The sequence below is a fragment of the Cynara cardunculus genome (genome assembly GCF_001531365.2).
Source record: "Cynara cardunculus var. scolymus isolate 2C chromosome LG 14, CcrdV1, whole genome shotgun sequence".
In the NCBI taxonomy this organism is placed as follows: domain Eukaryota; kingdom Viridiplantae; phylum Streptophyta; class Magnoliopsida; order Asterales; family Asteraceae; genus Cynara; species Cynara cardunculus.
Window position 1 is genome coordinate 5,319,554 of NC_037541.1, and position 13,811 is coordinate 5,333,364.

Below are 13,811 nucleotides of genomic sequence, written 5' to 3' on the forward strand. Positions count from 1 at the left end.
GCGCACTCTGCATGGAGAAGAAACACTTCTATTTATACCCAGTGCATTAAATGCTCATTTAATGCAGTATGGTAGGGTTAGAGTGCGTGTCAAGCCTTAATAGGAAGGCTTGTCCTTTGTCACAGTAAATAGTACAAAAGTACTATTTATGAACAGACATCCTTACCTAAAGTTGGTGGACAAAGAGTCGACTAATCGGCTCCGTACCGTACTATCTTTGGTAAGGGTATGGGTTTGTCCTTTTGTGTATGCAAGGACAAAACAATAACAATCGTGCTAAGCAAGCTTCCTTTGATTGCTGAATGCTGGAATGACCTGAAGGTCTCATCATCATTCGCTGAAGCTAGAGCAGTCTTCACACATAGCTAGACAGGTTTGTAATCACTGAATACCGCTTCAGATCACGTACGCACCAGTCTTTAATCTTCAGTTTCAGTCTTCGACGTTTGCTGAAGGATCTTTGGTGTGAGTGTTGTTTTCTTGAAGTAGTTGTCTCTGAATGAATTACAATGCGAGTTCTTCAGCGATCACTGAACAAACTCAGTGTATTGATCGCTGGAACTGAAAGTACAGAAACATAAAATACATCGAAAGGAAAAAGGGATTATCATCAAATCATTGAGAGAGAGGATCAACAACCTTTTTAACCCTTTTTTAACCCTCACACGCCTCCTTCTTTTAACCAAAACTCTCATACGTCTCCCTTCTCAAGCGACCAGTTCATCAAGGGACCTTCGACCATTCAGTAGAAATCGAACCAGTTCCAACTACAGAAATCGAAATCAACTTCTCCATCCACCATAGAATCAACCTTCTTCCTCACGTAAGCCAGATTTCTTGCGGTGATTTTTTGGCCTCTGTGATACGTTATGGTGTGATTTTTTATGGATGCCAAATTGAGCCTGAAATACGTTATGTTGTGAGCCTAAAATACAAATATATGATTTATTAAGGATACTCAACGTTATGTAGCTATCTGTTGCTGTGATTCTTTTGCCCTCTATGATAATCAATGTCTTGCAAATCTATTTTATATTAGAGTTTATGAAATCAACAAGGAATTTTAGGATTTTTTTTAAAATCGAATCCTCGATCTAAGGCAACATACATATGTTTATAAATGCTTGATGAATCAAGATCGAAGGCAAATCAAAACTTCAAACCTGAATATGATGGTGGTTGTAACAGTATAAGGGGCTGTTTGGTTCGTTTTCTGTTAAAACCTGTATGGATAAAGTTGTCTATATTGATAAAGTTGTCTATATGTCAATAGATAAGCTGTGGTTTGGTTGTTTTGCTGAATAAACCATCTGAATGATAAAAATAACTATTTTACCCTTGGTTTTACATTGAACATTATAGATCAAATTTCTCAAAACAACAATATTTATAGATCAAATCATAAAACTGTAAACAAATCCAAATGAAACCCCAACTTAGAAAACATACCCAAATATGAATAACAAATGAGTAACAAGATAGAGAAAATAATAAAAATAGTAACAAATCAGTAACAAGATCCAGATCGAGAACGAGATCCAGTGATAGTGAGGCAGAGGGTACCTGCCGGAGAAGCAACGACCGGTGATGGTGAGGCAGAGATGAGAAAGATGCAAACACTGGAGACCGAAGAAGCAGGAGAACTGAGATCGATGGAGGAAGAAGCAACGACCGGCGATGATGAGGAAGAATCAGCAACTAACGATGGTTCTAGATGGTAAGGAAGAAGCAACAACATATTGATGGAGATGGAGCTTGGACCAGGAGAGCATACACGTTGAAGGAGAGAAATAAGATCGAGAGAAGCTGAGATTTTTGAGGGGTTCTAGAAATGTGAAAGGGCAAATTTGGAATAAGGGGATGAATAAATGGCTGAGTCCATAGGACTCTACTTTCTTGCCTGGCCGATTAAGCCACCGGCTGACTGGATAAGCCAGAAACAAACAACAATGTATGGCTGATCGAATAAGCTTTACAGACTTAACAGCCTATTAAACTATTACTGAACAACCCCTAAATCAATAATATAGAATAATGTCTTTTTTGGTCATTTTACATGTATAAGCAAAAATTTATCAAACACTAAAAAATAACTTATAAGCTTATCATGTTTTGCTACGAAACATTTTTTTTTTTTATAAAACTTAGTTTGGCACCAAATAAGTTATAAGTACTTCTATTAAAAATTTGTTTTAATAAGCAAAATGCCAAACACCCCCAAGATGAATCCGAAATCTATTGGGCACAAATTTGGGGTTTGTACGATGACCACTGATTTTTTAAGCAGATCATCAAACTTGTGGAGGGAGATATAGAAGAGAGAGAATGGCGTCCGTTTCCCTCTGGTGTAGTGCACGCCCAGCTCAACCTATCAAACTAGGGTTTCATCAAAATCCGAGTTGCTCAATTGGTTCTTCCTCACTCAATCATTACACTTGCAGGTTCGTTTACGATTTCTTCACACTCGTGGATGCTACCTTCTTTTTAACGTCGTTGTAAGTGCCTCAATTGCAATGCAGATGAATCTTCATATGTTTGTGGAATTTTCACCGTCAAAGTCTAGATAGGGTTTGAGATTAGAATTAGAGCTCGTCTGGTTTAATTTTTTTACTGATTCTGTCAATTCAGTTCAATGAATCTGTAATTAATGTTGGTATTGGTGAGAAATTTTTTCAAAGTTGAACTCTTTGGGCGATTTGCTGGATATATTTTGGATTAGCAAGTGGATCCTTTGTCATTCACATACAAAGCTAAGTTTTCAGTACTGTTCTGTTACATTTTGGGTCTTGATTGGAAGCCGACCTGCTTGTTTCACTGGTATACAGAGTACTCTCTCCATTCCCTGAATATAAGGTCCATATTTGCTTTCTTAGTATCAATCATGCTCAAAACATATTTGAATTCCATAGAAATTCAAAATTGCAAGGGATTTTGAGCATTGTAATTGGTTCATGTCAATTTGGTTCAATTGTATGCTTGCCAACATTCAATTCTGTGGTTATTGTCCAAGAATCCAATTCATGTTGGATGTTTTTTCTAGTTATCAGTTAACTTATAAGATTTCCTTTTGCTTCTAAAATATATTTGTACTATACTGGGAGTGGATAAATTAAATCCTTCAGAAAACTATATAAATGTATTAGTGCAGTGGAAAATATTTGTAGCTACTAGCTAAGATAAAGAAACTTTAAACATCAACTTTGAATTTGAAGTCGTTGCTGTGGGAGGGGGGGAGATGGAGTTGTCTCAGTTTCAAATCCAGCCCTGCCCATGCTGCCCTAGGACACCGTGATTTACCACCCCCGTGACTGGTACTGTGGGGGCACTTTGGAGGGTAGCACAAACCTTTTTCACGACGTGGATAGATTTGAATTACCATCACCGAAGGTTAGAGCTTTAATTGTGGGATGGAAGGAATGATCTCTGCATCTTGAATACATAAATTTGTGAGCATTTTTATGATGTTATTCAATTGGCATAACTTTAATAGATGGAAGTTCTATGTTGTGTGATGTGTGTTTGATCACTACTATGTTTGATGATTGCGTTAATTCATTGCAAGAAAAGATAATAAATAATCAGAATTGAGTAACCCATTCTTAGGGGGTGCATGGTTGGGGGTAGCACGGGGTGAGGAATGAGAATGAGAATGAATAAGGAAAAATGGTGCTTTGTTCAATGTAATGCATTGGGAGAATACTTTAAAAGTGGGTGATCATCCATACCCTAGACTAGTTAGTAAACATTTTCATTCTGTCATTCTCATTCCCTTTCCCTTGAAAGGTTGCAAATAGAATAAAATGCTTTGCAATCAGTGTATAATCATATCAATGACCTTTAGGTCAACCAGCACACCTCACTCCCATCAGATCTAGTGATCAACTTCCAACAAGTGGTAGGTCAGAATTGTCTGTTCTCCTCCTCTCCTAGGATGGATCTAAGTAAATGTCAGTTTTTTGTTAGCTGTTTGTCTAAAATATAAACTTTCCTTTCAGTTTCCAGTGTATGGTAGCAAAACCATCTTATTCTTGAACTGGAAATGCTATGTAATCACCTACATGGAGTTTGAAATATTAAAGAAGTTACCAATGAAGTCATCTGCTTACCTATCCTTAGTGATTCCGTTTATGACGAAAAGATCCCATATTGACATACTTTTTTCTTCATAATATTGTGAGCACAGCATATCTATTCACATGAGGTGGAATATTATTTTTCTCTGTAGGGTTCTGGTTCTTATGTATTGATGTCTCTTTTTTTGCATTTCTATCTCTATATTTTGAATTGTTGTTGGGAATGTGGTAATCAACTTATGAAAGCAGCACTTTTTTAGCATCAATTATTCATGTATAACCGTATAAAATCTTTTATATCGGATTTGGACCCAGGATTGTCCGAAAAAGTTGTCAATGGTGTCACTTGCTTGTTTCAATAATCAGAAATAAAAAGACAAAAAACATATATTGATGTCCTCCGTTAAGAACTTAGAGCCATAGTTTGACCTCCTTACGTGTGATTTTATGTTTCAATTTTCAACGGATTCTTCTTACTTGATCATCCAATACTTTTTTCATCCACTTGGCCAGGTTCAAGAATGCCGCCAAATTGCTGACGGGGAGAAGGTTGTCTTTGGTACATGCATCAAACAAGTCTTCAGAAGAACCCGTCGAAGCAATTTCAGGTGGCAGTACAAGCACTGCCCAAGGACCTCCTTTTCTTACTATTTTGGCTGGTATTGTCGTCTTTGCTCTCGTACTCTGGCTCTTTGGATCTCTCATTTCATGGCTTATTGGTCTCTTCGGCTTGATTTTCTCTAAATAAGTGGTTACGTTTTTGTTGTATTTGATTGAGACATGATTTCGGGTCCATTTTTCATTAGCAGATGTAATTAAACTCGCTTTGAATTTGATTTACTCTACTTTCTAACTTGACATGTTATGCAACAAAATCATTTGTTAACAAGAACCCTCTTGAATGGCTTTAACGCCATTTGGTGGATCACTTGGTGTCTTATTACGTTTCATGTTAAAAATGTCCGATCTACTTGCTTTTAGGAGGAGAGAGAAGACAGAAACATAGAGAGAATATAAAATGAATGGTGGGATATTCGTTAAAGAAAATAAAAGCTAAACATATTTTCCAGATAAGGGCAACATGAGAGCATATTTTGGATATAAGTGGTATATTAAGTATAGGAACTCAAATTTCTCCTTACAAAGGTATATAGCTATTCCATAAACAACAGACCTCTAAGGAATTTAAAGCCATTCTAACAGAAGACCCTGACTTGCATAAACACTATCTTTAAACACATGTAATTCACCCAACCTATCCCAGAAAAAAAGATGGTATTAACTATTACAAACATGTAAATTGTAGTTTTGAATAAGCAAAGGAAAGGGAATATTCACTCAATCCTTGTTGCGGGAGGATCGCTCTTTCTTTTGGCCACCACCAAGAATACGAGAGATCTGTAGCCCTCTGCTAAATGCTTGGTTGAACAACATTCGTGTTTGAAACTCTGACACAAATGGGAACCAAGCCAAAAATGCAACAGGGGTGAATAGAAGCAAACCCATTATTATTTCATAATATTGCGCTAGCGTTCTAACAAATGCCCACAATCCAGTTCGTCTCAAAAATGGCTTCAGAGCTTGTGCGATCTAACAATGTTAAAAAGCCACAAGGAAACAATTCAAAGCAATGTTAAAACTAACAGATTCTTTGTTTTAAGCCATAAGCAAACAAATTTTAAGCTCCTTGTATCTTTGTTTTGCAAGCCAGGGTCTTTACAGAAACAACCTCTCTACCCATTGGGATAGAGACAAGGTTTGCATACATCTTACCCTCAGACCCTACCTTGTGTGGATATACAGGTTGGTTTGGTTTATAAGAAGGAATATCTGATGCCATTTGTTTGTTATTCTTCTTTTACTCTTGGATGGGAGAAGAAGGTTTAAATGTAGATGAGATTGATCGCTTACCAGTAGCATTCCCCAACCGGTAGGCATTAGAGCTAGAACGCATACTATAATATCCTTGGGTGTCATTTGAGGTAGTGCAATTAAGGTGATGAGGATAGAAAGAAAAGTGACGAAGATTAATCCCTTGATCAACCGGAATGCAAGCTGATAGTCATTACTAAGAGACTTTCTACAATATGACATCACCTGAAAAGGAAGAAAATGAAGTTCATAATCCCATTTTGATTCAGTTTAATTATATACCTACTGAGATGAATAAATCTATACTTTGGAAGAATCAAAACCGTTTAGTGACAATTAGGCTTGTCTGTTAGTAGCTTAATGGGATAAACTGCTTATTCGGTCAGCTACACATAATTGTTTGGTAGTGGCTTAATGATATAGAAAGTAGCTTATTCGGCAAGTTTCTAGAGGAAAGCCAAGTTTTTTTTCCCAAACATGTCCCTCCCAATTAAAAAACAAGCTTCTTTCATCTAAACAAAAACCTTCCCAGTCTATATAGACAAATTTATCCACACAAACAGCTTTATCGATACGAGACTCGAGGGTTGTTTACAATGGTTTTAGACTATTTAGATTCGTCACTAGAAAAAATAGATACAAATGTAGAACAGTCAATTTGGGACAAACTGAGGATAAGTAAGAGTGTGACATTAGGAGAAATAAACTGGTATTCATTGATATACCAACCTTCATTACAAGAAGTCCTGCAAAGATCACAAGCCATGATATCGCATAAACCTGCAATTAAGAAGCAAACCATTAAAAATGGTTTAGGCAGGCCAAATCAATAATTCTAACAAAAGAATTACCAGAAAACTTTTGCTGTTTGTTATGTTCAGGTGATAAACAAGTCCAAACTGATAGATGAAGAAGCGAAGTGCCAACAAGATCTCCATAATAGTACCCCTTAGCCCAGCAGAAACAAGATGCTCTTGCTCCTTCTCCCACCACGATTCCCAACTTTTATCTGCAGAGACACCGATCCCTCCTCGGTTGCTTATCCATTTACTCCAGTCGTTCCAGTCATCGACAATTTTTTGCCACTCAAATCCAGACGGGTTAAAAAGGAAGGGAGCGAAAAGCCAGGTCCCCACCATAAACCACATTGATACCGTAATCAGTATATATGCAACTGAACTTCTGTAGGATTCACCGAATATTTCATATACAACAAGTAAGATGAGAAGTTCTATTCCCTTGACAAAGTGGCTGCGAGAGTAGAGCCTGTAATTCTCCGCAAACTTAGCATGAAACACAACGAATCCACGGCCTGTACCTCTGTATTGTGCACCCCCATGAAGCAATGTTCTTCCGTAGTAATGGGTCTTTGTTCCAAGCGAAAATGTGAAGAAGACGGAAGCTAGTTGTAGTTGCATTAGAACGAAATCAGTAAATGCTCTTCGGAACCCTCTTTCAAGCCCTATTTCCATCATCATTGGAAGTGCCATAAGAAAGCCGATTTGAACAAAAGATTGTGAAGCGAGAGCTACTTGAAGGGGTTTATTTTTCGCAACTTCTCTATTCGTACTTAATTCTCTTTCAAGTCCACTGAGTACGAGATAAAGGCGCCCGTAAAGAAACACATATACGATAAGCACAGTGAGCTGCCACGGAACAGAACTTGCTGGTATTAGTCAATTAGATGTGTAGACTTTGATTATTAGGGGCCGTTTACCGAGTAAGCGCTTACCAAGTCACATTACCTTACCGGATGAATATGGCAAAGACCAAAAATCTTACCTTGTAAGAGCAATGCAATGACCGAGAGTCTTACCCGGTAAGTGAAGGCGACGACTCTTACCAGGTAAATTGTTGCATACGATGCCGTTTTTGTTGACTAAAATTTCACCCGGTAAGTGATAGTGTTGAATAAGCATTTACCGGGTAAGTGTTTGATAAATGGATCGTTAGTAAATACAACATATTTCCTTGGCAGTCAATCGTGGCACTATAGCGGTGACTCATTTGTTTACTTTACTTGTTATGTGTTGGATATATAGGCATAGGTTCAAATAAAAACCTCAAATTCATTAAGAATCTAGGAAACCAACTATTCATGATGAATAACACTGGATAATGAAAATAATTCATGATGAATGTTGTTACAAATATTCATATGATAAAACCATCCCAACGAAAATATATTATATTATTGATAAAAACACCGTTGCATTATATAATAAATAGTGAAAATGCATGATATTCATGATCATATATACATACATATATATATATATACACACACACACACTAGAAGGGTACTCGCAGATACATCTCGACTTTAATGTTTCGTTTCTTTCTTCGATGTTATAATACAGTTTTATGTGGTTTTTAAGAAAAATATCATTAGAATTTGAAAAAAAATATATTGATATTTGTACCAAACTAACTATTTAAAATTTTTAATTTTTTTTGTGTAATTTTTTTTTAATTTAATTTTTCTTATTATAACTTGATTTAGGTTTAATAACGAAGTAATTTAATTTAGGTTTAATAATATAATTTTTTATAAAKATAATAATTAAGTATTYTGTTAGAACTCAATGATTATCCTAATTTTATTTTAGATWATTTATATTTAAAATGAGATATTTATCATGTATTAGATTATGTTTATCTRTAGTTAGKTACAYGAATTCAAACATGAAGYTTTAATAAGWTGTACKTATGCATAATTTACTTGTAATCTTGAATTTTAAGTATTATGCATCAATAAACAATACTTTATGAATAAAAAATGGTTTTTAAGAGTTTTTGTCAACTGTTTTATAATATAGTATATATATATATATATATATATATATATATATTATCTTTTTACTGCCATATCGAATCAAGTTTTCAGAAAATAACCACGTGGTTAGCATATATTACTTCTTACCAGTGTGTTGAAGTAGAATCCGACAGTAGTGAAATAGCATGAGAGCATGCGAAAGAAATCAAAACGGTGTCCAAGCCTATATACATCACGACTCATCGTCTGCTCCCCGTTTCCATTCGCTATTTTTGCCTCAAACAATGAGATCTGGTTCAGCCCCACATCTCTTCCCTTACCAACTTGTATGTATTCATGATGAGTCACATTTCCTCCACGTAACGTTGAATTGAAACCTGAAACAAATCCGGAAAATGTGAACAAGCTGGTAATACTGAGGTTGGATAAACATCCAATAAACTTATTACAACGCTTTTTACGCAGGACACATAATTGTATGGTCCTATAAAACAGTCTATTATGACATTTAGACATTTTTGGCTGAGTTTTGTTATAGTGTGGAAAAGGAAAAAAGGAAGTTGAACAGCAAAAATGGTGCCTGCAAATATGTCTTCGCTCAGGTTGACGATTTTTGAAGCCTTGCTGATACCCCCTCTCGTCAGGTGAAATAGCCTTTCGAACACATCAGGATGCCCATAGTGAAATCTGACCCTGAATGACCAGATATTACAGGAGCTAGATTGTCAGTTTCTGAGATTAAAGTGAGTCAAAAAGCAAAAGAAACGTTTTCTATACAACACAAAGAGCTTAATCCATAACGCTAACCGGTAAGATCTTGAGTTTGCTCATCAAAGGGGAACTCCCGCGATTATCAGAAAAGGAACTTAATCTATGTGAAAGCCGTTGTATCTTTTTTTTTAATGAAAAGTAGATATGATATTTGTGAGAATATGTGGAACCCTTTATCACTTTCCAAAAGAGCCTTTGAGGAGAAAGAGGAGGTTCCAACATACATCCAAGTCTAGCCGATGTGGGACTCTAACAAAATTTATATACGGCAAATGAACTAACGCATGGTTTCAATTCTTGACCTCCTAGACGGCTAGGGTCTACCAGTACCCTGGATACTGCTAGGCCAAAGGTCCTTCGGTTAAGCCACTGTATCTTGGTTGCTACATGTATTAATTATATTAAACCAAATATTCATTAAACCTTCTATGACATTTGACACAGATTGAAATTATATTAAAATCCATAGTATGCATCTACACAATATAAAGTCAAATCTTGAAACGGTATTAAATCTATTACCAGACAGTTTTTTAGGCATTCTTGTATACAGAAGTAACATTCTAGTACTGTGATTATCCGATTGAAACTTACTTTAATGGATTTGCCAACAATCTTTGTCCAATTGTTACAAAACTAGTCTCTTGGTTTGACATGAACCACGCAAGTGAAGAAACACTGAAAGCACAAATAATATAAAGAAAATGTCATTTAATCACACAATGAAGCAATGCATAGGATAGAACACATGAAATGCATATTCTCACCTGCCAGTGAATATATGCTCCCTAAGTCCAAGTATAGTTGGGGTTCTAACACCATGTTTGATTAGAAACTCTTGAAGCAAATTCCTCATTTTAAAGGCTTCTTCCATGTAGTTGTCCTGTTGATATATATATAATAACCATTTTTTTATTTCCAATAAACTTGTTTCCCTTCCTATTCCTCCAATCAATTTTCGACATGTGTAAAGATGACATGTCGAAATCTTATTGGAGAGAATCAACAATTTATGGCTAAGAGACTAGATTTACAAGAAACTGTAGGCAGAAAGAGTACCTGGTTCATGTCTATTGTCTGCAGGCCTTCTCCACGAGTAAAAATTATGGCATGATTTTGATTCTCTGGTTTTCCCTCACCCAATATGGCTGGTCCTGGAAGTTTTATGCGATATATAACCTGAACGAAGAGGGCATATTAATACTCTTTGTTTCAAATACTAGATTTTGAAATTCTTTCCTTTGTAATGATGCATAAACATAATATTTAATAAAACTAGCTGATGAAATCCTATAATTGTTCTTATGAAAAGAAGAAGATTGTCATCCACAATTTACAATCCTCAAGCCCATGTAGAATGTTGTCATGAAATATCCTGGTAGAAATTTGTATACCCTTCAAGTATCCCACTATATAGCTACCAAAGGAAGAAAAGGCTCTCTCATTTCCGGGCCGTCTCCGGTTGGTGATTTCTGTTTTTTCAGCAATGTGAGTACTGGAGGCTACAAATATCGGAGATCTGTTTGTTAACCATGGGTGTCTGGGCAAAATTGTGCACACATCGACTAATCCCATGGAGCCTCTGAGATAACAGCCACCATTGAGGATAAGGTAAAGGATGTTATCGAGGAATGGAAAAAAAGACCTGTTGAACTTGCTTCGTCTACATCCTTGAGTAAATGGGCCCCTTTTCATGGGTGAGGGGAGGGAGGTCCCATGACTGAAACTTGCCTGGTCCAACCAAAGCATCCCTAAACACGCCTTTTTCACCTAGGCTAGTCTTGGGCAAACGCTGCTGATCCAGGACAAAATCATTGGATGGAAGCATCGATCAACCACTGGATATTGATATGGTATGCTCCTTAATCCCTACACATTACCCAACCTGATTCTCAAAGAGCTCAGGATCTAATATCACGTTGATGCTTGAGACGAACATAAGTTAGTTTGGCTATAGGGTCATAGTCCTCACTGTACGAGAGCTCTTGAGGATTCAATTTGACTAAGTTGTTGAACAAAAATGCATCAAGAAAAAGGTGGTATGGTATTTATCCTTCTAAAACATTTGATGACATGCCAGTTTACAATATAATGAGCTCTAACAACTCCACTTAGATTATGACAAACCGACAGTGCATGTTACATCTAACCAATGTCTATTTCCAAATACTCCGTTCTGCTGTGGAATGGTGGATGACGACGACGATGGCTTTGGCTTTGGCTTGGCGGATGGTGGTTGTTCCTTATCGAACAACTAGGATTTTAAGCTTTCACTTTTTAGCAATTGATGTTATTATTCTGCTTGCCTTATAAATTTAGAATGACAAGCAAGGTTCATCCTTCTTACTCGTTGTGTTTGTTACAGTTACAATTAATACATCAAATTTATTTTAAATGTAAAAAGTCGAGAGTAACCTATTAATTTTGGAAAACAAACCCAGTAAGTCCCATACTGCGGGAAGTGGGAACACCCCTAGCTGGCTTGTGCAATGTGTGCAAAAAGAAAGGGTACCAATTGCTCAAAATTTTTGCAGAGAAACAACATAAGGAGAACTTGAAAAATATGAAAGCCAATGCTAAACATTGGATTTGAGTTGGAAGTAAGCAACAGCAATCAAACCAAACATGATTAGTCTAGAGAAACTAAGTGCAAAAAGGTAGCAAGTGTAAACCTATGAGTGCCTTACGAGATAGATATATGAAATGGATCAATTCAATCTCAACAAATATCAACACTTGTACCTGATCCAAGTTTTGAAATGGGTCGGATGCATCAGTAGACTTTGGTACAACTTTCACAAGAACTGAATAGTAAGATACTTCAACTTGCGTTTTTGATTTATCATCGCTCGTTTCTTCCACCTCATCAATATGGGCAACACGAAGAGAAGGATACCTATGGATGTTCATTAATTAATCAAAAAAATACAAGAAACATTTTACATATCAAAATGAAATAAAAATACCCAATTCCTACGTTCTCATAAGTCTTAAAATGTCCTGAGCAAAAGCATCACCCGCTCTCTTCTGGATGCCAAATTGTTGGCACGACACCACATATGTGAACTTCATATCTGCCACTGCTTGACATTGTGCAAGTAGTGATCTTTCATTCCTTAAATATTCTTCTGTGTTAGATTCAGCAGCCTTGTAACCTTTCATTAACTCTGCAAAAATTCCAAAGTTATATAGCATGGATTATATAGTCAAATACCATGAAGAAGCCATTGAAAATGATAGTAATGCTTTTGTGTACCATCATCCTTTGCCATGTCAAGGAAAGCCTGAAGTTCCAATGCTTGCCGATAGTACATCATGCCTCGTACTTGATTATGTTCAGAGTGGATTGGAATTACGATCAGAATATATAAATGAATAACAACAGGTTGATTTTAACCCTTCTCTTTTTATTAGTTCATGCTTATTGGATCTTGACTATTCATACAGTTTATAAAACAATTTAGTTATGTTAAGATGAAATTCAATTCAGATACCAGTCTTGGTAAGCGTTTGGCCTCTATATGATGCCCAAAGGCGAAGTTGTTCTATTGACTCTGGGCTTCCTTTCAGTTCATCTTCATTGCTATGTCCTACTCGCTCTAGAAAATTGTTCCATTCATCTGAAACATACTTACTACGTATCAAGAAACAACAATTTAATAACAAAGGAAACAACGAAGGAAACAAACTGACCTGGGTAAATTTTCTGCAAGTAGAAAAGGATGGAAACTCCATCTTCATTTGGCTTTTCCAAGGTATCCACAGAGAAAAGAACATCCTCGTTGTAGTAAGGAGTCAGGACCCTGAAAAACAAAAGTAGCATGGGATTGTAATTGAGCCAATATATTTCTCATAAGTCTTGCAAGGAACTTTATATATACACATATACACACAAAAATAGTGAACCTAAGAAAGTGAAACCCTAATTCACTATATCTAACACTCCTCAAGTTGTAGCGAATATGTTAATCATCCCAAACATGTTACAAATACAATCTAATTGTGCTTTCCGTAATGGCTCGGTGAAAATGGTTGGTACTTAATCTTGATGTGTACTAGTTGGATCGATGGAGGTTGCCTGAGTTCCCAAAAACACATGCTCTAATCATATGACAATCAACCTCAATGTGCTTGGTACTCTCATGGAATACTTGATGAATAGATTCTTCGCTATATAAATAGAGTAATTATCACAATACAATCTCATAAAGTTTTCTGTAATTACTCCAAGCTCTTGTAGAAATCTCCTTACCCATGTCATTTCACATGACACATCTGCCATGGCTCTATACGCTGAATCAACACTCTAAATTAGATTT

At 36.3% G+C, this 13,811-nt stretch overlaps 1 protein-coding gene and 1 long non-coding RNA gene across 3 annotated transcripts in view; one reads left to right on the plus strand and one right to left on the minus strand.

The window, feature by feature from the left end:
• The first annotated feature begins 2,249 nt into the window (after positions 1–2,249).
• Positions 2,250–5,001, plus strand: LOC112526373. Its single transcript, XR_003070600.1, has 2 exons — positions 2,250–2,441; positions 4,587–5,001. It is a non-coding gene; the product is annotated as an uncharacterized LOC112526373 (long non-coding RNA).
• Positions 5,002–5,007: 6 nt separating this feature from the next.
• The window catches only part of LOC112526372 (callose synthase 1-like), a 39,667-nt gene continuing 30,863 nt past the window's right edge, over positions 5,008–13,811 (minus strand). For both annotated transcript variants that reach the window (XM_025136655.1, XM_025136656.1), the window contains 14 exons: positions 13,186–13,295; positions 12,987–13,112; positions 12,749–12,817; positions 12,470–12,659; positions 12,235–12,388; positions 10,552–10,671; positions 10,260–10,375; positions 10,087–10,170; positions 9,302–9,414; positions 8,869–9,098; positions 6,797–7,591; positions 6,675–6,725; positions 5,985–6,170; positions 5,008–5,663 (listed from right to left, as the gene is read on the minus strand). In XM_025136655.1, coding sequence (XP_024992423.1) covers positions 5,412–5,663; positions 5,985–6,170; positions 6,675–6,725; positions 6,797–7,591; positions 8,869–9,098; positions 9,302–9,414; positions 10,087–10,170; positions 10,260–10,375; positions 10,552–10,671; positions 12,235–12,388; positions 12,470–12,659; positions 12,749–12,817; positions 12,987–13,112; positions 13,186–13,295 — 2,596 coding nt within the window. In that variant the 3' untranslated portion in view covers positions 5,008–5,411. The remainder of the gene's footprint in view (positions 5,664–5,984; positions 6,171–6,674; positions 6,726–6,796; positions 7,592–8,868; positions 9,099–9,301; positions 9,415–10,086; positions 10,171–10,259; positions 10,376–10,551; positions 10,672–12,234; positions 12,389–12,469; positions 12,660–12,748; positions 12,818–12,986; positions 13,113–13,185; positions 13,296–13,811) is intronic.